The 22061-nt window shown below is 41.5% G+C and overlaps 2 protein-coding genes across 8 annotated transcripts in view; one reads left to right on the forward strand and one right to left on the reverse strand.

The window, feature by feature from the left end:
* Positions 1-178: 178 nt before the first annotated feature.
* On the reverse strand, positions 179-22046 carry ZC3H8 (zinc finger CCCH-type containing 8). 6 transcript variants are annotated; one of them, XM_039872615.1, is made up of 10 exons: positions 19990-20124; positions 19129-19181; positions 16645-16741; positions 8561-8795; positions 7555-7682; positions 6570-6692; positions 6071-6182; positions 4982-5091; positions 3550-3599; positions 179-900 (listed from the first exon to the last, which is right to left on the reverse strand). In XM_039872615.1, the coding sequence occupies exons 2-9, from the start codon at positions 19179-19181 to the stop codon at positions 3570-3572; spliced, it is 888 nt and encodes a 295-aa protein (XP_039728549.1). In that variant the 5' UTR covers positions 19990-20124; the 3' UTR covers positions 179-900; positions 3550-3569. The 6 variants fall into 6 exon arrangements, with proteins under 6 accessions (XP_039728549.1, XP_039728547.1, XP_039728548.1 ...); XM_039872613.1 differs by lacking the exon at positions 19129-19181 and having other exon boundaries at positions 20069-20199; XM_039872614.1 differs by lacking the exon at positions 19129-19181 and having other exon boundaries at positions 19990-20184.
* Positions 20314-22061, forward strand: part of ZC3H6 (zinc finger CCCH-type containing 6) — a 46770-nt gene continuing 45022 nt past the window's right edge. The window contains exon 1 of one of the 2 annotated variants that reach the window (XM_039872608.1): positions 20314-20983. In XM_039872608.1, coding sequence (XP_039728542.1) covers positions 20931-20983 — 53 coding nt within the window. In that variant the 5' untranslated portion in view covers positions 20314-20930. The remainder of the gene's footprint in view (positions 20984-22061) is intronic. The other variant, XM_039872606.1, reaches the window with a different exon arrangement.

Below are 22061 nucleotides of genomic sequence, written 5' to 3' on the forward strand. Positions count from 1 at the left end.
CCTTTGGCTCATGTTTTCAAATAGGGCTTTGCTAACAAGTGTCACCAACTTTGATGCACTTCACACATATGGCAAGTTAGGGATGCTATTATTTTTCCCCAGCAATAAAACAATATGATGAAGATAGTTTCAGTTTCACAGCATTTTTCTAGTAATGATCAGTACCACTATATAAAAGTGCATGTTTTTCATCTTATTATTTGTGCTTGGAAAATTTTATATTCAAATATTATGTTACAGACGTCATCGCACTCAAATTTACATTTACACAAGTGTGTAATCTGATTATGGTTCACTAACCAATGAGAAAGACAACCATCCTTATAGCTTAACAACAAAAATGTTAAGATTCCAAGTTTAGGAATGGTAGAGTAACAGACACTGTTCCACTTTATTTCTAATAGTGAGAAACTGAAAACAAATGTCCAACAATGGGAAACTGGGTAAAAAATGGCAGAACCATAATTCAGGCCACAGACAGAAATGGGAGTAGCCATCACCAGAGCAGTGCAACTGTGCAGGGACAGGAATGGCCCTTGCTGCACACTTCTGCGCATCACCCACCCTCACTCGGCATAACCTTGCTGCCTACCTCACTGAGAAAACACAATGTGTCAGAAGATACTGCTGCCCTTTCCCACCCTCACACTGACCCCGTCGGCAGCTCCGCCATCTCTTTCCTCTCCCGTCCCAGCAGTGGCTGGAACAGCTCGGTGGAGACCAGCTCCTTCACTTATACACCAGACTTTGTCATTCCACATCATCCATTAAAAAAGCTGCATGTGATCGTAATGACACAAGAAGGTGCTTTAAATGAGAAATCTGGTAAACCAGTCCATATCACCAGTCTTGAACAGTCCCGAACAGGCACAGACACAAGCACTCTTCGTCTATACAAAGCTACAGAAGAAAATAAAACAAAAACACATCAGCTGGTGAAAATTAGCAACAAAGCCACCCACTTCCTGCCCCCAAAAAACATGCAGCACAAGAAAACTAACACAAAATCCAAACTGAATTAAATATCCCTGTTTGAGGAATATGAAAAATCAACTCAAATTGAAATTCAAAAAAGAACTGATCAAAAAAGTGGAAGTAACGAAACAAGAGTTGACTAACCTCAAAAATAATACAAGAAAAAAACAAAAAAATAAAGACTATTATTACAAGAACATGTTTGAATGGAAACTTGATAAGGGTTATTGGACAAAAGTAGAAAAAAAACAAGATGAAAAAATTAAAATTTATTAAAGAAAAAGACATACCATAGAGAGAGAAAACATGCTAATGTGATACAACACAAATAGCAACTGCAACACATACAGTAACTAATATACACAGTAACTATAACAAAATCACAAACGCTAAAGGAAACATGCAGTCATTTCAAGAGATGTGAACAGATTAATTCACTTATCAAAAGAGGAAAAGAATTTTTGGTTTGGCTCCATATAAGAAACAAACCTAGAACTTACTCAGAAAAGCTAAAAATAAAGTGATGGACAAATGAATGTTAAAAGCAAGTGTAAACAAGTTTCCAGTTGCAATGTAGAATCTCAAACCATCAAGGAACTTTCTGCAAGGTTACATGAAAACTCACTAGTCTAGACGGCAGGCTGCATGAGTGTTTCGCCCGCGCCTAAGTCTGTTAACAACATGCATTGTTTATTTGGAAAACACTAGCTTACTAATTTCCTAATATTAGCAGATCTTGCAAGTGTTTCATTCACAGTGTTTAAAAATCACATTCTTTAATAGCACCAACTAACCCCACCAAAAAAATCTTAAAGAAAGCTTTCAAGCTCATAGAGACAGATAAAATGCTCCAGAATTGTCATTTTTGCTCGAAAGCCAGAATTTTATCATTGAAAATATACATTTTTAGTTGTCTTCCTTGAAGTGACAGGGTCACTCCATTCATTTGTGGAATAGTGCCCGCCAAATCTCCACATCTGAAGAAACCAACAGGCCCCTCAGTTGTCCTTTCAAGTAAAAGAGAATATTCATGAAGAGGCAACTAACTCAGATGTCTGCACACGTGTCGAAGGCATTATTCACAGCCGTCAAGACACAGAAGCAACCTAAGTGACTGCCGACCGATGAACGAGTAAGCAAAATGTGGTTCAGCCATTACAGCAGACTACTACTACCCAGCCCCACCATTAAGAGACACACCGTTAGTTCAGTCTTCTTTACTCCCTCTAGCCCCAGACACGCTCTTTCTCATGTAATCTATCAGTTCTTTCTACACGGAAAGTACAAGAAGTAGAGTGTACTTCCTACTCCTTGACTTTGGGCTTAGCCGTATGACTAACTATGGTGACAGGCTCTAAGCCAATGTGATGCAAACGGGGCCACCGTCCTGAGCTTCCACCAGGAGAAGACAGAGCCTCTGGCCCACTGGTCCCAGGCAGGCAGCTGGCCCTGCCAGTCTGTAGACGCACAAAAAAGACATGTCTTTCTTCACGTGCTACAGAGGGCCTTCTGCTTGTTAAGCAGCAACACTGCGGTGCCTGCTAACTGATACAATTTCTAAAGGATTGAAATACAAATGTAAAATATAAAAATTTAAAAAAATATTAAAGTACTTTACAGTCTCATGACAGAGAAAGATTTCTTCAATAAAATACAAAACCTACATAAAGAAAAAGATTGCCAAAATAAGTAATTCTGTTCATTGAGACACCTCGAAACAAGTGAAGGGACAGCCCACAGAATGTGGGACCGGCCACATGCACCTCACAAAGGATTATAGCAGTAATATGAAAACCAGATCTGAGCAGGACAATCAGCCCAACAGAAACATAGGCAAAAGAAATTAAAGGGCATTTCACCACAGATGAAACTCAAAGCTAGTGAGCGCAAGAAGACACTAACTCCATGAAAATAAAGCTATGAGACACCATTTTTAAGCCCACTAAACTGTTTAAAAAATTAAAGTCTTGATAATAGAGTGCTGGCAAGTGCAGGGCAGCAGGAGTCCCACATGGCTGGCGGGAGTGCAGTGCCAATGCCACAGCAGTGGGGGCTGTGTCCCAGGAGACGCACCACAGACGTGCACACGGTTACTGACTCACAGTCTGTGTTAAAAACCAAAAACAATCTAAGTGTCCATCAACAGCAGAATAACTAAGTAAACTGCGACACACAGACTGAAATACTATGTAGGCGTAAAAATGAGTGAAAGACAGCTGTACACAACTACATGGATGAATTTTAGGATAATGCTGAGTGAAAATAGCAAGTCAGCACTTAATACAGAGTATGATACTATTTAAAACACAAGCAAAACAAAACATATTGTTTAGTGAATCATGCACCTTCAGTAAATTTACAAAGGAACAAGAGAGGAAATTAAAAATATAGAAGATGGTGACAATCCCTGAGGAGGAAGCAAGACCACAGAGACTCACAATATCTATCTATGCATATGTATCAAATATTTCATAATTCTTTGTGTGTGGGAGGAGAAAATGACTTCTATGTTTCCATGCCAATTTCTAGAGATGTTTCTGGAAAAAAAAGCAATGTGCTAAATTCTAACTTTACCTTTTTTGGGTATTTTATTTTCATGATGACTTCTTTTCAGTATCCAAAACCTAATATGAAAAAAAAGGTCACATAGTGATTTTTATGTATTAATGTCTAATTCGGGTACCACATCACACTCATAATTTTCCTATGATCCCACAGCTCTCATTCTGGTGATTGCCAAAAAACACTGGCTGTAAGAGGGGCTGAAAAACAATTCTACATGCCATTTTCTCCATATACCCTTCATATTAATAAACAACCAAATATTTGGTATGACTTCTAATTCCAGAGTAACCCTTCATATTTTACAACCTAAAAGTATCTATAAATAAGCACTTTTGACTTTTTGACCTTTGCATGTGCTCAAAAAACTCCTGCCACAAGATGGTATGGTTTGGTTTTAAAAGAATCTTTTATTTTCATTTTATATTTCAATTTAACCCATTTCCTGTTTGCCCCTGAGAATACTTGCTGGCAGCGCTTGCGGCTACTGTGCTTAACTAGAGATAACTCGTGGATTACAGACCTAACCTCACTCTCAAAGTTTGCCATGAAGTATCTCTTATTATTATCTTTGCATCGATCTAACCTATCGATAATCTTTGGAAATAAAAGACATCATTCTATTTACAGCATTGCTTTTTGTAGTGGTATTTCCATTTACAAAATATAGTAATTCTCGATCACTGAATATGTCAAATCCTAGAAAACATAACATTACTATGCGTGAGGTTAACATCGCACTCAAATAGCTAGCTATTAGCTTAAGATTCATTTGATGAATCCAATTTATGTGTACACTTCTGTTATATTAGGATTAGAACCAAGTTGTTTAGAAATAACTCTAAGAACAGTTTTTATATTTTATTTTCACATTGAAAACCAGTCAATTTGCTTCTTCCTCAAAGAGCATGTTGATGTAAAATTAATTAATGCTGGCAGTGAACTACACTTTTTTTCTAAATGGGAAATCAGTTAATTTTGAAGAGACTTGCTCCAAATAACAAATGAGAAACGACAGACTATAAAGGACTTATTTTGCAATTAGATTTTCTCAGAGACTGAAAGAATAGTTGAACAACACTTTGAAATAGTACTTGGAGTATTCTGTGATGTAACTCCAAAATGTCTACCAGTCAATAATCCTTAACTTTCCATCTCAGGACCTAACGAGAGTGCTAGTTCTCCCATTTGTTCGTTTCACTTTGTTGAGCTCAGCTCTTAACATTTCTAGCTACACTAAAGCTTTTAAAGACACTCGGTCGCTGCCAGCAATGAGTGCAATCTCCCTTACGCTACAAGGGGAACTAGTCAAATGAATGACGGCATTCTGACCCGCAGCCCTAAAACATGTCATACACTAACCCAGGAGGCATTCTAGAGACAGTATCTTTTCAAACATACTCTTTAAAAATGAAAAACAAAGGCTCACTCAGGTTATACTTACTCTGGCTAACAGTTCTTGCGTTTCAGCAGTCAGAGGGTCATGTGAAAACTTGCAGTGCTGTCCCTGATAACACTTTGTTCCTGTGTGGTAAAACTTGCAAGGGTATTCATGTACCCCCAAATGTTAAGGAAGAGAACAATTTAATCCAACTAAGATAACTTATTAATTTAATGACTTTGTTTTTCCCACCTAAAGGCCTTTCCAACTAGAAAAAATGTTAAATTCCCCATCTAAAATTTTAAACAGTAAATTAATTGGGTTGCTTGAAAAAAATCTAATTTTAGGATGATTAAATAAGTCAAATTTACGGCTATCATTGGGTACATTTTGCCTTTGGACCCATCCTTATAATAGACTACAGATATGTTCCACTGACAGAAGAAAGAGATGTGTATTTTAAATACCTCGAGAAATGTGATTATTTTAAAAATAATCTTGTGGAGTGGAGAAATTAAACTCAATGACAATGACATGTCTTAGAAACCTGGACCCTTTGTGTAGCAAGATCAGTTTACATGATGTCAACATCATGTTCTAGGTAAAGGTCCTCCAGTAAGAATCTGAGATCCCTATGCTGAAGGGCTGAAGGAAACCACATTCTTCTGCAGTGACCGAAGGCACTGCGGCCCTGATGCCCAGGGCCCAGGATTTGCAGCACGTTGGTACCGTACGCTCTGAAGTGAGCGTCACTCTTCAAGTTAAGGGACAGCTAACCTACATAGAGGACAGAACATTCAGAAAACAGGCAACCCCAAATTATGTAGTCCCTGCCTATTCTGATGAAGGAGCATATATGGACAAAGATTCAGTGAATGAATATCACAACAGAAACTGACATAGTCTTTCTGGGATTTAAACAGGGCTCATCAAGTGCTATACTTCATCTGAGAGAATTTTTAAAGAATCCCTCTTTTCTTACTTGGGGGCAAAAAATTTTTGTGTAAGTCAATCACTTCAATACTGAGTTAGCCTAGGATAACCTAATTTTGCCAAAGGAAAACGCTGGTTTCACTCAAGATTATACATATTTAAAATGTCCTATAAATATTTATGAAAAATAAAGTTACAATATCTTGTGGTAAAGGATATTATGCAAATATAGACAGTTTTCACCTCTGGTACAATATCCTTGTACATAAAACTTACACATTTCCTTTTTCTTCTCTATCTCTGCATCATGATCAAATTTACACTGGTCTCCCTAGGGCAAAAGAAGGAACAAGGAAAAGCTGCTATTTCTCATAGTTAAGCCATTACAATTCCTACCAGACATTAGACAAGCAAATAACTTGGGAAAAAAACAAAGTCTCAGAAGCTGTTTAGTCTACTTCTTAATGACTTATCATATAGCCATCTCACACTTATCTGCTTAAAATTTTGGTAAATCCTAAACATTCTTAATACAATCCACTTTTTAAAAATTATCTACTTTCTTAAACATAAAAGAGTATTTCAGTAAAATTTTCTAAGTGAACCGTTCCCAGAAGGAAACGGTTTTAAAGATGCCTTTAGAGTGTGTAATAGAGTGTTAGTACATTTTTGCGACACCTTACACTTTTGTATATTTTTGCTTCCACACTTTTCGTACCTTAATACATTTCCTTTCGAGGAAGTATTTACACACTTGCTTCCCCCTGCGCTCCACAGTGTGCTGGCTGATGAACCCTGGGCTCAACCTCATGCGCTGCTGCTTCTCTTTAGGTTTACCACCCTTTGCAAACAAAAACGAAATGCAAGGAATAGAAAATTAAGTACTTAATTCCATTGCACAAAATTATTTTCAACCACCTTTATGACAATAAGAGATGACCAGCTTTACGTGGAAGACCTGGATTTCTGGACACCAACTGAAAAGTGAATATTTGGGCAGTTTCAACAGCATCTCACCACTGTTTATGCAACTGGATCATTTTATTCTACTTTGCCCTTATTTTTAAAAATGAATTAAAAAATAAAGTGGTACCACTTGTGATAAGAAGCAAAGTGTAAGAACAAGGCTCTTTAGAACAGTGAGGACAAAACTAGAAACCAAAAGATGAGCCAGAAGCAATGTACTCTTTAATCCCAGTGAGGTACTCGGTGAGCTGAGCGCACCAACCGGCTTACAGTAACACATGTCACTGGAACAAGACCCTCAAGGATGGCAACAGAGGTACAAAAACAAAAGGGGAATTTCATGATGCATCTTAACTCTTTAGAAGCGTAAACCACTTTTAGCGTGTTAAGTCACAATGCAGTTTACAGCTTCTGCACACCAAATCTGAGTAGTTCGAGAAAAACAGTACATGCAAAGAAGGGAGCTGACTACACATTTACACAATCTGCTTCGTAACAATGTCACATTTCTACTTAGTACCATCAAATATGTCTCAATCATATGAGTCAGTTTAAATCTTTGGTTTTATGTGACCTTACTAAACTCTACAGTGGGTGCCAGCAGCTCCTGTGTGACAAGGAAGCAGATGGAGGCAGCTTCACTACTGACAACCCTCGCTCTGTAACTTGTCACTGAGGGTCAGAAAGAAATATCCAAGGGCATGTCAGAGTTCTCTACCCCGTGTACATCCTCGTACCTGCGAGCCACTGTTCCCCGAACAAGTATCTGAGCCCTTCTCTGCAGCACCAGGCCATTTCCGCTTCATTTTCTTCTGTTTACCATTCTTGCGAGCAGCTTTAAGGTTTTTATTTTTTTGTTTACCAGCTAAAAACAGAAAGTCAATTTTAAAGATGGCATAAAATACAATAGCAGTTTACTCTTAAGAAGCAAATTCTATAAAATCCAGAAGTCCTCCTGCTCTTTGAGTGAATGGGTGTGACATGGTTCTGTCTTTCTAGAATTGGGATTGAGACCAATGAGGGAACTGATACGGTCTGGACTCTAATGCACTCTCTGTGAAAATACATAGGGTGTTGTCAGGGGAAAAGTCAGCTCCTTCCCAAATGGTCAGAGCCCACTGGCTCTCACGGAACCTGCCATAGCCTCTAACAGTGAATGCTGCCGATAGCTAAACTGAACACAGATGCCACTATCAGACTGGTGACTGAAAACACATCGTACAGATTAAATTTATCTGTGATCCATTTTAAACAAGAAAACATTTAAAGAGGAAAAAAAAAAAACTCAGTAAAGTGAGAGGATTAAGACTTTAATTTCATTACAATCATCATTTGTCCTCATGCCTATGGCTAAACTTCATTTTAGTAAACTGAAAAAAAATGTGTGTCGGAGTTTAGTTTGACACTCCACCGTCCCAGACACTAAGTAAATTCCTCTTTAGATGACAGCAATACAAACAGGCTTAGCTCATCCTTCACACGTGCAGGGCCCGAGGTTACACATTCTCCCTTTCAAAGGTATCACAGCCTTTGAGAACCCTCCTGACCACCTAGCTCCTCCTGCAAACCAAGCATCTGCGCACCATGCGGCTGGGTCTCAGGGACCCGGGTCCTGCAAGCTCATGCCTGAGTGAAGATCTGTGACACCCAAGGCCTCATAGTGAGGTAATGTGTAGGACAGCCCCGCCCCCTTCGGACAGGGACACGGACACAGGACTCCCCCTCTACATGGACAGCCTTTACCTTTCTGGGTGCCCTGCGCTCTCTCCTTCTCCACGGGTTCCAAAGGGACTGGCAAGGACTGAGCAGCCTTGGCCATTTCCTTGGCCTGAATATACTGCTGCAGCTCTTTAGCAAAGTTATCTTCTGGTTCCCGACCGCAGACATCGCTATCGCTGTATACGTCGTAATCCCTACTTCGTGATTTCCTACGCAGCAAACTCTTCGGTGATGCCGTAGAGTTTCCAAAGTGCCTAAACTAAGAAAAAACAAAAACTTCAACTTCTAAAGTCTAGTGTGATTCAAAACAATCTGATTACAAAGCAGCAGCAAAGACTGGCTGTGCACTGACTGTGGCCAAGGGTAGAGGACCGGTACATGCAGGTTCACGTGCTATTCTTCCCAGTCTTACGTATCTGGAATTCTCCAGAATTAAAACAACAAAACGAAACAAAGAAACAAAAAAACAACTAGCATGACATAGCCATTCTTAAAGATAATTTTAGGGAAGATTCAGAATCTGTATGCCGTATGAACTTTACTGAATTAGAAGACTAAATCTCCAAGTCTTAATTCTGTGATATCAAGTAATTACAGTATTATAGTTCACATTTTATTTCTCCCTTTGCATCGCCTATACTTTTAAATGACTTAATTCAATAACTCATTATTTCATAAATACTAGTAAACTGTAATGGCCCACCATAAAACTCAATGCACTAAGATACATCACAGCTACCAAAGCCTTTTCTTTTTACCTATAATTTCCAGCATTCGTGGCAGGCGAAGTGGCAGCCATGATGACGTGGAAGAAAGAACTGCCTGGTTCCCTGTAATCAGGTTAACTTTACTTTCAGAATCTGTCTTCTAACTGTTGGAGCTGCCCCAGAGGTAACAGCTATAGGCATAGACACCCACTAGAGCAAGAGCCAGGGCTGGCAGCTGACCCTGGGCAGCCTGGGGTGATCAAAGCAGACAACTAGCACTTTGTGTATAAAAAATTTCCTAATATTGGTTACACAGGCGTACAAGCCATATAATTATCATCACTATGTATGAGACATTTCAATTAAAAAGTGTATTAGAAATGTCCACACGTGACAGGGCTCCAATTTTGATGTCAGAAGAAATGTCGTGTCTATCACTGAAATGACCGATGGCCCTGCCCCAGAGCCTGCTTCCAGGCCTGGGCTCTCACCTACTTTCACATAACCAATGAAGGCAGAGAACACAAAGCAAGCAAGAAACAGAAGTATCACTACTGCACACTGCACGAGCTGCTACAATTCAGTGGTTTACCTCTGACGGTTGACAGTAGAACTAGGAGTTGTACCACCAGAGGGAGGACTGTAAGCCCAGAGGACGAACCTGTTGCAGGATCCCAACATGCCGAGATAGCTTCCTGGGCTGCGCCGGCCTCAATGAACATCTTACCTTCCCCAACTGACAGCACACAGCAAGCATGTGCACAGAACTCCAGTCAGGAGTTGGCAAACGTCGGCCTGGCCTCCTGTAAATAAGGTTCTGCTGGAAAGTGGTCACACCACCCTTCCTTCGTGTTATTTCAGGCTGCTTGGCTATGACAGAGACGACGTGGCTCACAAAGTCAAAAAGATGCCCTCTCCAACCTGCGTGGAGAAGCTGGTGGCTCTTAAGGTAGCGAACATGCTTACCCTGCTTCTGGCCCTTCAATTTATTCAGCGGGCACAGGGAGAGCCAGAAATCATTCAGTATGAGGCAGCTCCCATGAAGGTTAGCTTAACTATGCCGAGATGAGATCCCATTCAATGTATCTAAATCAAATATTACAGCGATCCAGATGAGTGACTCTGCCCCCGCACAAAACATGCAGGCCTACAGCACCCAGGCCAACCCCTTCACTACAAGTGACAAAGTATCTGATCTATGTAAAGCAAAGGAAGAGATGAGATGCGCTGACAGCACTAATAAAACCAGGACACGCATCAACTATGCGGCTTTACTATGCCTTAGAGGTGATGAGTGTTACTAGTTCACACAAATCTTCTCACAGAGCACTGAACCACACTCACCGCAAAGGACTGCTTACTTCAACTAGCTATAAACTCACTGCTCTGATGTTCGCTGTTCTTTATATGACTTAGAAAGTATACGAACATGATATTACAACTTTTTTCTTTTATAAAGGAATCTAAATAAAGTAGTAATTTTAAGTAAGAGCTTTTCTTGCTTTTGATTCAGTATGGTATATTGAACTAGTATGGCCTTCTGACATTCTACAGAAATAAAAGTACACAGATGTAAGAATTAATAGTTCCAGAGTAGTGGGGGTTGGGGGGAGTTGGGGTGGAGGGAAGGGACCATAAAGGACATTCATTAGTAAGCAAGAAGAGTTCACCAAGTTCTTTGCAAACTTCTGACAAAAAGCAAGGTTTCAAGTGGAGGTTGCGCTCAAGCTGGAGTATAGAAATGGGGCTACAACTGAAGGCGAGTTAAAATTCCACATGAAGATGGACAAAGCTATTACAGCAAGTTCTTTCTGCCCACCCCTCAACCACAACACAAAGTTTGCCCTGGGCAAAAAGAGAGGCTGGTCTCTAAAAAAACTGAGTAAAATGTGTGACACAAGCCAAGACTTCTTGTGTGTGTCCTGAGATCAATCCTAGAATGAAGTCCTCCACATTCTGGCATTTGGGAGCACCCCAAAGAAATACATGGCACCCACTCACCCTACAGCAGGGGTTCTTACACTGCAGGCCAGAACCCCTTCCCCAAGGGTCTACGGATAGAACGCCATGAAATTGAGATTAAAAACCACATACAATTTTCATCGACCTCTAAATTATCATTGAGCATCTTGTTCTGTTTAAAACACAGGCTACAAACCACAGCAGTCTCAGCAGCATGTGCGCTGTCACAGACAGAAATCACGGTACCCTCATACATCCAGTCACAGCTGTTGGACAGCTCAAATTTCCTGTATGTCCATCACCGTGTCAAAGCTACAATAACTAGACCCACTGCTGAGCTTATTGCTCAATGCATTAACAAAAACACATTACTTCTAGCATACTTAAAAAAAATATTTTGATAACTGTATTTCAGTAAAATCAATTTCCTTTGTAATCCCGCATATTTTTATTTTATACACTTAAAAATGTTATTCTGAGAAGGGGCCTGAGGGCTTTGCCAGACTGCCAAAGGAGTGCAGGGAGCAAAAAGGCCAAGAACTACCTGTTACTGGAAACCTGCCCACCCCCCACTCCCAACCCACAAGCCCAATCGGCCTTCCCATTTGGTGGGGAACTCACAGGGACACAGACCTACCAACACAGCAGCAAAAGATGTCCATCAACGCTCCAGGCCTTTCTTAAATCAAGAGACGGTGAAAAACATAAAAGCACATGACAAAAATCTAGACCGGGGTCCTCAGACTATGACCCAAGATCAAATCCATCCTGCCTCCTGTTTTTATAATGGTCAGCAAGCTAAGAATGGTCTTTACATTTTTTTAGAGTTGAGAGAAAAAACATCAAAAGAATAGCATTCATTTCATAACACATGAAAATTATATAAAATTCAAATTTCAGCATCCATGAATGAAGTTTTATCAGGACTCAGCCACACCCATTCATTTCCGTATTATTCCTGCAGAGTTGAGCGGGTGCAAAGGAGACCACATATGGCTCTCTCTTCACTTTACACTGTACTCAGGGCACTAGAAATTTCACTGATGGTTACAGTTTGACAGCATTTTGCCAAGACATGACATTTTTCCAGTACCAGTGCATAATACCCATCATGTCAAAACATGAAAAGTAGCCTCTGAATGCCATGCACTTAAGGCACAGTGTAGTGTGAATTACTTTATTGTTCTTTTAGATGGCAGAGCATTATGGTGGCCATGTAATGACCCTTCAGAACCTAATTTTTGTCAACATTACAATATTAAGCATTTATCGTAACATTCCAACTCAATCATCTCAACTCAATGGTTAGAAAATTTAAAGCAAATTATCTCATCAGGAAATTATTTCTTTAAAGATAAAAAATGAAAATGAATTTGTAATCAAAGCTTGCTTCTAAGTGGGTCATTTGTTAGCCCATCAGAGAAGGCTGACTGTGTGCTACTGAAACCCTGTTTGACCGTCACAGCTGAAGTGGCCAGAAAAAGGAATGCTGTTCGAGAAGACTGGTCTTTTGGCAAGAACAGCTGCTCAGAGACGCGAGGAATTCGGGAGAGACTTCAACAGACTACAGAAATAAAACAAGTGCTACTGAGTGGTTTTCCTTGGTTCCTGATGAGTTGACACTACTCAGTGACAACAAGCTGTCCAAAAATAAAATAAGACACAACACCCATTCCCACTCACATTTGTAGCAGGTTCAAACCACAGTTCCAGCCGTGTTTCATATCTGAACACAGTGCAAAGAAAAATGTCATTTCAAAATCCACGGAGCTGTGTGCATCTAAGAAGTCATCGCCTAGCCTTCCACTAGAAGTGACTAATCTGCAGTGCAAGAACACACTAAAAGACAAACCCCAAGCGGAGAGTATAATGAAGTTCTACAAATGCCTTCCAAGCAAGGAATGTGCCTGATGGAAATCACGCTGACAGACTGACAGTATCTGAAAGTACCCATCTTCAGTGAAAAGGCATCTTCAAAGACAGAATGCATGAAATCAAATCAAAGATCAGCATTAACAGAAATCTATGCAACCAATTTTGATCGGGAACACTAACTTCGAACTCAATTAAACAAGTGATTATCCCAAAAAGAAGAATCTCATTTTTCTCATTAGTAAATTTGTATCACACAAACTCAATTATTATTATATGTTGACTTGACAATAAAAAAATTGTAGAAATCTGTTTTCTCTCTTGTTATATCAGTACATATACCTCTCTCATTATATGTGTTATATCTTTAAATTGTGCTTTGTGGCTTACAAAGCCTAAAATATTGCTGTTTTGTCCTTTATGGAAAATGTCTACTGACTCCTGATTGAGAGACTAAAACAAAAAAGGCAGGAAAAAGAGAAAGCTGATCTAGAAGAAGCAAATATGATTCAAGGAAAAGAACTTAAGAATTAAAAATAAACACACAGAGATTCAAGATGGTATTATATTCAAAAAGCAATGCCAGAACACTTGACCAAACAGAAAATAAGAACTCTGAATAATTAAACTCTGATTTATGAAATAGAGATAAATAGAAAGAGAGAAAATTTCCTCGAACACAAAGGACAAAGAGAATAAAAATAAAACAGAAGATAGGCCTCATACATGAAGGGTAGGAGTGAACAGTCTCATCAGACACTGAATAAAAAAAAGATTCACAATCTTTCGGAACACCGAAAAATAAACAGAAGAACAGGAGAGCTTCCAGAAAGAACAGGACACTTGTGCAGAACTAGAATCAGATGAGCAAGGTCTCATGCTGGCAGAAGAGACAATGGCCAGAATGGAGCAATGGCCTGAAGGACTCACACTTGAATCTATTTCAGCCAAACTATATATCAACTATAAGGATAAATTCAAGATATTCCAGAAATGTTAACAAGAACTCAAAAGTTTAATCTCACGCCTACAAAACAGTATATGTCAGCCAAATGAGAAACCAACAACAAAAAAAGACGTGACTGACAACAGCCTCAATCAAACACCTACCAACAAATCTGACAAAAAGGGTTTGTAAGGTTAAGACATCCACCAAGAAAGTTATCACATACTGGTGAGAAATTTAAGAAGACCTAAAGACTGGACAACTCAATATTCTAAAGATTTCAATTCTCCCCCGAATGTTCTATAGATTCAGTGCATTCCCAGTGAAAATCCCACCAGGATTTTCTGTAGAACTTGACAAACTGCTCTAAAACTTACAGGGAACTGCGAAGGACTAAAAACAGCCAAGACACAAAGAAGAAAAACAAGGTGTGAGGCCAAACTCATTACAGAGCTGCAGTAATCAACATAGGCAGGCCCTGGGGAAGGGGAGACAAGCAAGCCAGTGGGAGAGAACAGTCCAGAAACAGATCCATCTGAACATCATACTTGATTTTTGACAAAAGCGACACTGCAGACCTGTGGAGAAAAGACAGTCCTTTCCCCCAATAAATGAAACCAGAACAAATGCTTATAACAAAAAAAAAAAAAAAAGGTGAAACAAAATTTGTCTCCCTACCTCATAGTATATAGTATATGTTGTAACATGAAAATATTTTTATCTCAAAATATTTAAATAAAACATATAAAACAGTAAAGAGAGAAAATAATTAATAAATTTGAATACATTAAAATTATAAACTTTTTATCAAAAAAGCCATCAAGTGGAAACAAAACCAAAAAATTAGCAATTTTGCAACACAAAATCCACAATGAAAGGAAAACTCCCTTATATCCAAATAAAGAACTACAAATAAAGAAAAAAAAATCACAAACCAATATAAAAGAACAAAAAGACTTAAAAAGGCACAAAAAAAGGGAAACACAAATGTACAAACATGTGAAAATATCCTCCACCTCAACAGTAATCAAGAAAATGCAAACTAAACTCCAGTGCGATACCTCACCAGATGGCAAAAAATAAGAAGGGTAACAACGTCAAGTGTGGAGCAGCAGAAACAGTCTTTGCATGCTGCCTCCAGAAATAAAACGTAGCAGAACCCCTCTAGAACACAGCTCAGCCTTACAGGGAAGGTGAAGATGCTCACATAAGACTCAGCAGTAATACCCCTAGGTAAATGCAGAGCTCCCCCCACCCCACAGGGACCCGTTCCAAGACCCCCAGTGGATGCCTGAAACTGTGGGTATCAAACTCCATATAGACTATGTTTTTTCCCATGCATACCTACCTGTGATAAATTTCGATTTACAAATTAGGCACGGTAAGAGATCAAGAGTAATAACTAATACAATTGAACAATTATAACAATGCACTATAACAAAAACTACGTGAATGTGGTCTCTCACGTCTTATGTACTGTACTCACTCTTTCACTGAAAGGCAGCACCCTATGGCTTCTCAGTAGCATATCCGAATGGCCAACATCACTACTCTTGTGCTTTGGGGCCATTAAGTAAAATAAGGGTGATTTGAACAGAGGTGCGGCGATACCTGAACAATCCATCTGATAACCAAAACAGCCACTAGGTGAACCACGAGCAGAGAGCGTGGACAAAGCGATGATTCACATCTTGGACAGAGTGGGATGGTGTGAGATCGCATCACACTACTCAGAACGGTACACAATTTAAACCTTATGCATAACATATTAAAGCCTATTTGTGTCTGTGAGTTCATTGCCAATTCAAACCCATTTTTTAGTAGTGGATCAAAATTCATGTATATTTTTTAAAAGAGAAAAAGAGACACAGAGGAGTAGATATTGGCTTTGTTATGGGGTGGCTGTGCCCTCCCAAAATTCCTACGCTGAAGTCCTAACCTCAATGCTTTAGAATTGACTTGATTTGCAAGGACATGGCATGTGTTAGGATAAGCTCTAATTCAATATGACTGGCATCCTTATAAAACGAGGAAATTTAGACACAGACTTATGTATGAAGATAAAGATCAAGGTGATGCTTCTAGAAGCCAAGCCAAGGATCACCAAAGATGCTGGCAAATGCCCAAGAGGTGCGGGAGAGCATGTAGCAGAACCTCTCTCAGCCTCAGAAGGAACCCACCCACCCTATGGACACCTTGACCTCACACTTATAGCCTCCAGGACTGTGAGAGAGTAAACTTCTGTTGTTTAAGTCAGCCAGGTTGTGGTACTTTGTCCCAGCAATCCTAGCAAAGTAACGCAAGCTTTAAGCTCTAAATCAGTAAAGTTAGTTAAGTTAGCACATCAATACTCTTAAAATTTTGATCTAATTTGAAAAAAGTTTTTGAAACAGTTTACAACCCATTTCAGAAACAGGGAACACCAAAATAAAAGCAATGCATTAAAAACTGTTTATGTTAAATGACAATAAAGTTCTTAAATAATTTTTTTTTAAAATGGAACCAGAGTTCTTTGATGTAAGTAACTGGGTCTAAAATGCTAACTAAATTGGGACAAATAGGATCCCTAATAAATTTCTCACATCCATTCCTGTCTATTCGATATTCCAACTTCATCTTACTTTTTTGGGAATATGCTCACTCTCCAGTTTTACTTCCCATTTTATTTTCTCTTCTTGTGTTTCTTCAACTTCTGTATCATCTATTTCATCATCGATTCTGTAGCAAAAATATCAAATAACACAAGACAGTTTTTTCAACCTGAAAAGGGATTCATACCACAGCATTAAAATTCACAGCTTTGGCTTATCTTCAGCTTGCCCTCAAAGAAATCTCAAATTCAAATTCTACTCCAAATATTCCGGAAAAATAATGTACAAAATTATGATGAGCAGTAAATGTCAACATGTTTACGAGTAAAAGGTAAAGCTGAAGTTTTAGAAGTTTTAGATAGCATAATCTTAGTGTTCAAGCATTAGCAGTGTGTCATTCATCCACTCATTCAACAGAATCTGGGTGCCAACCACGTGGGCGCCCTACACCAGGCTCTGGGCCTTCAATCCTGGAACACAGCCATAAACTAGCCAGACCTGTCCCTGCCTCTGGAGAGCTTCCGGTCTGCTTGGGAGAAAGAAAGAACAGCTTCCATATGGCAAGATCAGTACAGGTACGCTGAGGAACACCTATCCAGATCTGGGGGCCAGAGCTCTCTGACCTAGAAGGTGTGCAGGAGCTGGCACACAAAGAGGACCAGAGGGAGGAGACTATCATGGGCAGGGCGCCTTCCCAAGTCAGGGGAGGAGGAAATGCATATTCAACTGGGAAGATGAAAAAGAAGTTGCTGCAGACTCACAAGGCCTGAGCAAATGAACATGCATAGAAGGACATTCCAGCAAAAGGAGACATGAACCCAAGAAAGACGTAGATGGGAAATACAAGAAACCGGTAAACAAAGAAGCCCATAAAATGTATAGGTAAACTGAAACAGTGGCTGACGCCATAGCCATGGGGGCTGAAGACAGTTTTGCCTCAGCAAGTTGTGACCACTAAATAAAGCCTGGGACCTGAGTCACATGTTAGGGCAAGGAAAGGACTGGGCATCGCGCACGCCCTCATCAGCATGTTCCAAATGCAGAGCCACCAGTGCCAGGATGTCGACAGCAGCGCCAGGCCTCTCTAAGCTGCAGAGCTCGGGCATCAGGCTCCGTCCACCACCAGGTACCCGACCTGTCCTCATGCAGAACTGCAGCTTCCCCCACCCTCGAGCGACCAGGCTGTGGGTTGTCCATAGGAGCACCACCGCACAACTAATCAACTGCCAAACCTTCACTGCTCGGCCGTCAGCAAGGAGCCCCACAAGCAGGAAGTAACCCTGCCCAAGTGGAGTAACATAACAGCAACATTCTGACCACTTTGCTACCAATAAGCCCGCTCCACCTCAGGACCCTTATATGGAGCTCTCCAACTAGATGTCACCCTCCCTCGCCCCGTCAGGTCCAGCTCAAATATAACTCACCAGTGTCACTAGCGAGGCTTTCCCTAGCTACCTCTGTAGAATGTCTGCGTCCCCCACCATCCTCGCTTCCTACCCACCTCCCCACTCACGCTTCTCGCAAGCACTGGCCATTGCACTGACCATCGCCCAACATGCGATCCCATCAGCCTTCACTGCCATCGTCCAGAGGGTTCTTGGAACTGCAGCGAAGTAACACGTTAAGGAGACCAGCCTCGCCACAGGCTGACTGATACACATAAGGGTTAAGTTCCTGGCGTGGCACATCACATCGCATCTCATCTCATCTCATGGTGAGAACAAAAGGCAGTGACTCCCCTGACCTGTTGTAATTTACATATCGTCTGAGCCCCAAGGATATAAAATAAATCTCCCAAGTATCAGAATTTTTTTCTCTTCTGTTTATTTATTGCTATGTCCCTGGGGCTAAAATAACATCTCCAACCTAGCAGGTGCTTAGTACATGAATAGTTCCATAATAAAATTACTAGGAAAAAAACCTAGGAACCATAAAAGATTGATTCATCTGACTGCATTTAAAACAAAAAACATTTATGCATTGAAAATAATGCCATAGGCAAAGTCGAAAGACAAACGGAGGGTAAAATATTTGCAGAGTAGAGATCCCAAAATTTTAAAGAGAAAAACCAACGAAGAGAAAGGGGCAAAGGCTACGAACAAGAAACAGTTCACAGATGCGCACCATAACCACAAGGAATTACCATTATCACTTTGCCTGACATTTTGGCAAAAGTCCAAGTGTCATAAAAGGAGACAGAAAAGTAGTTCAGTAAAATTTGTGAATGGACCCTTTTGTCCAACACATTTTGGAATGGAGGGCTGCTATTGGGTTTTTAAATCTTGCTACTGTCTACTTTGTGATGATTCACCTTGCTGATTTCTCATATATTTTAAGTTTATTGATTCGTCTTTTTTCTTTGTAACTGATATCATCTACAAGCAATTAGTGTCCTTGTCTCTTTTCAATATTTATAGACCTTACTGTATTTTCGTCATTTTGCCTTAGAAGCATGGTGGTTAAATCATGGGTCCTGGAGTAAGACTGGGTAACGATCCTAGTTTTGCCACTTACACTGTGTAATCTCGGCAGGGTATTTTATCATCTCTGTGCCTCGACTTTCTCATCTATAAAAACAAAGACAATACCTTCTCTTTAAGGCTGTTAAGATGTTAAATGACATTTTACGGAAAGCACGTAGGAAAGCTCCGATGGTAGCTGGAATTAAAGCATCCGTTAAGGTGTGTGAGACAGAAAGATGGAAACAGATTTGAGTGACATGTAGGTAGAGTCAGCCAGAATAAGAGATCTATCAAGAAGGAAAATAAAGGAATAAAGGCTGTGTGTCATGGTTTCAGCCTAGAGAAACTGGGGCGAAGACGCAGGTTTACAAGAAACGATGGTTTTTAGCACTCCGAAGTCACAGGGGAGAAAGTAAACAAAGTCCACTACCCACGTCCCCAAGAATGAGATCAATAGATTAGCGCCATGTGGCCAGAGGTCTCAGCTCCCTTTCAACCTGAAGGAAATACTATATCCAGATGGTGTTTGCTGCTGTGGGGTGGTCGTCAGCCTTCTCTGGTGCAAACCAGCGCACTAAAGGCGGACTATTCACTCCTCGCCCTGAGCTCCTTGAACTGGCGGTTTCGTCCCTTCTACAAAAAAGCACCACTAGCACGTGTTGTTGAGAAATGGTGGATGACCTCGTCCTCCAGATCTCACGTGCTATGCGGACATGGGCCGGGAAGACGGGGGCATCCCGGCGCCACCCTCCTGCCCCGCCAGGCCTTGCCTCCCGCCGCCACCCGCGCGCCCTCCGCGCACCGCACCGCCACGCGACGCCCGCCCGCAAACCCCCGAGACCCACGCCCCCCACGACTTCAACCCGAGCCTCCCGGGAGGGCGGGACCGGAGCCGGAAAACACGGGGCATCACCTGTCGTCAGAATCTGTGGCCAGTCTCCTGCCGAGGGCCGGATTAGGGGGTTTGGAGAAAAGATTCTCAAAATCCATACCCTGTCGAGGCCCGGGCAGCTGCCCAGTTGACAGCCACCGCTGCGTGAGGAGCGAGAGAAAATACCCGGAGCCGCGTTGGCGCGCCGCGCATGCGCCGCCCGTCCCCTCTCCGCATGCGCGCTTCTACCCCCAGCGGCTCCGCCCTAATTTTATGCTTGTGTTTTCCGACCCGTTTTTTTCAAAGTTACTATAGTTTTTAGGCTCAGTCCTTAGGAGTCTCCTTTTGATGGAAATCCCAGTGTTTCTAAGAGCAATAGTAACAGCTAACATTGGTTTGAGCGCTCACTGTACAGCAGGCCTGTTTTACATTCGGCTCACCTAATGCTCACAGCAGCGCTACAAGGAAAGGCCTATAGGGTCTATTCCACATTTTCCAGATAAGGAAACAGAAGTGTGGAGAGCTTACGGTACTTGTAGAGTTACTGTCATCTAGTGGGCTTAAAATAAACACAACTTTTAGGCAGAAAAGTCCATTAAAAAGTATCAAGTGCTAAGAGGATTCAGAAGAGAAGCTAGCACGTGGTTGGAAAGCTTTCTTAACCAGAGTCACAGTTAAACTCAAGAATGTTGTAGTTTCTACAGGAAGAGATAAAGCTGGGAGAATGTCAGTCCTCCAGCTCCTTGTCTGCATTAAAATCAAAGGAGAGACTGTAAGGAAGGTCCAGGAAATCCATTGGTGGTGAGTCAGGGAAGAGGCAGGAAGCCAAGCTGGGAAGTGTCTGGGATTGGATAGAAAGCAAAATGGGTGCCACAGACTTCCTTTCCATTGGTGGGTACAAGAGAGCCAACACTTAACATTTAAAGAATAGAGATGGTGTGCCTGCATCCAGGTCACAAGGAGTCCTGAGGTCTTGTGCTCTGATGCCAGCAGCTGTGCCTTCCAGGGGTAGGACAAGACTGCTGACATCTCAAAGGTGTGTCATCCTAGAGGAGTGGGAATAATGGACAGCACTCAAAGCAGAGTGATGTCTGCTAAGGAAGCCACAGGGCTGGGCAGTGACTACCCGGGCATGACCTGCCCAAATTCCTAACTGGGCAAGTCACACGGGGTAGCCACCGCCCAGCACAGTTAGAAGTTTGTGATTAGACAATCCTGCGCAGCTACTTTGGGACATTGAGCCTGCCAGGCCTGCCATGTGGCCCTGAGCTTGTCGGGTCTACTATATCTCCCTTTTTCATTCACACTAAGCAAAGACAAAAGGAACTTTCCTCCAGAACTAAGCAATATACTATATAAACAATAATACTGACTAGTCAGAAATGATTTTCAAGGTCACGTTCCTGTCAAGAAATGTAATAGCCATTTGCCTGTATTTATAAAATATTCATATATATTCTATATTTAAATGTTAAAATAGTTTACAAAATTATATAACTTAAAGGTTATGTAATTCTTACTAGCTGTTTTCCTTCTATTAGCTAATAACGGGGTAGATAAACAGTATGAAATATCAGAACAAGTTACACGCCAGGCTATCTTCCTCAAAACGCGATTCTGAGCTCTGAATACTAGAGATACTCGCCACAACCTGGAAGGAGAAAGTACATCATCATTTGGACAACCAAGGTGTTTTAGAAAGACGCGTGAACAGCGCGCGTCCTGTATTGTTCCACCCAGCCCAGCCCAGGGACAACCTTTGAATCAGGCTTGTCAGGGTGCCTCTGGGCCTCCCCAGCCTTCTCGCAGCGGAACGACGCGGCTGACCCATTCCCACCACCGAGCTGCCTCCGCAGCTACGCAGAAAGGGCGAGACCCCGCCCCTGTAGGTGATGGACGGGCCGCGTCCTCCAATGGCCGACGCGCTCGGGCCACGGGCGGGGCGCGGCGCGCGGATGGATCTCGTACCTCTAGTCCCGGGCTGGTGCGCGCCGCCATCTTGTCGAGCGCCTTCCCGGGGCCGCCATGTCGGTGAGGAGCAGTCACCGCCACGGCCACTGTCCAAACCCCTGCGTCGCGGCGCGCCGCCCGCCCGCCCGCTCCCGAGCCTCGGC

Source organism: Pteropus medius, unplaced genomic scaffold, assembly GCF_902729225.1.
Source record: "Pteropus medius unplaced genomic scaffold, Ma_sr-lr_union100, whole genome shotgun sequence".
In the NCBI taxonomy this organism is placed as follows: domain Eukaryota; kingdom Metazoa; phylum Chordata; class Mammalia; order Chiroptera; family Pteropodidae; genus Pteropus; species Pteropus medius.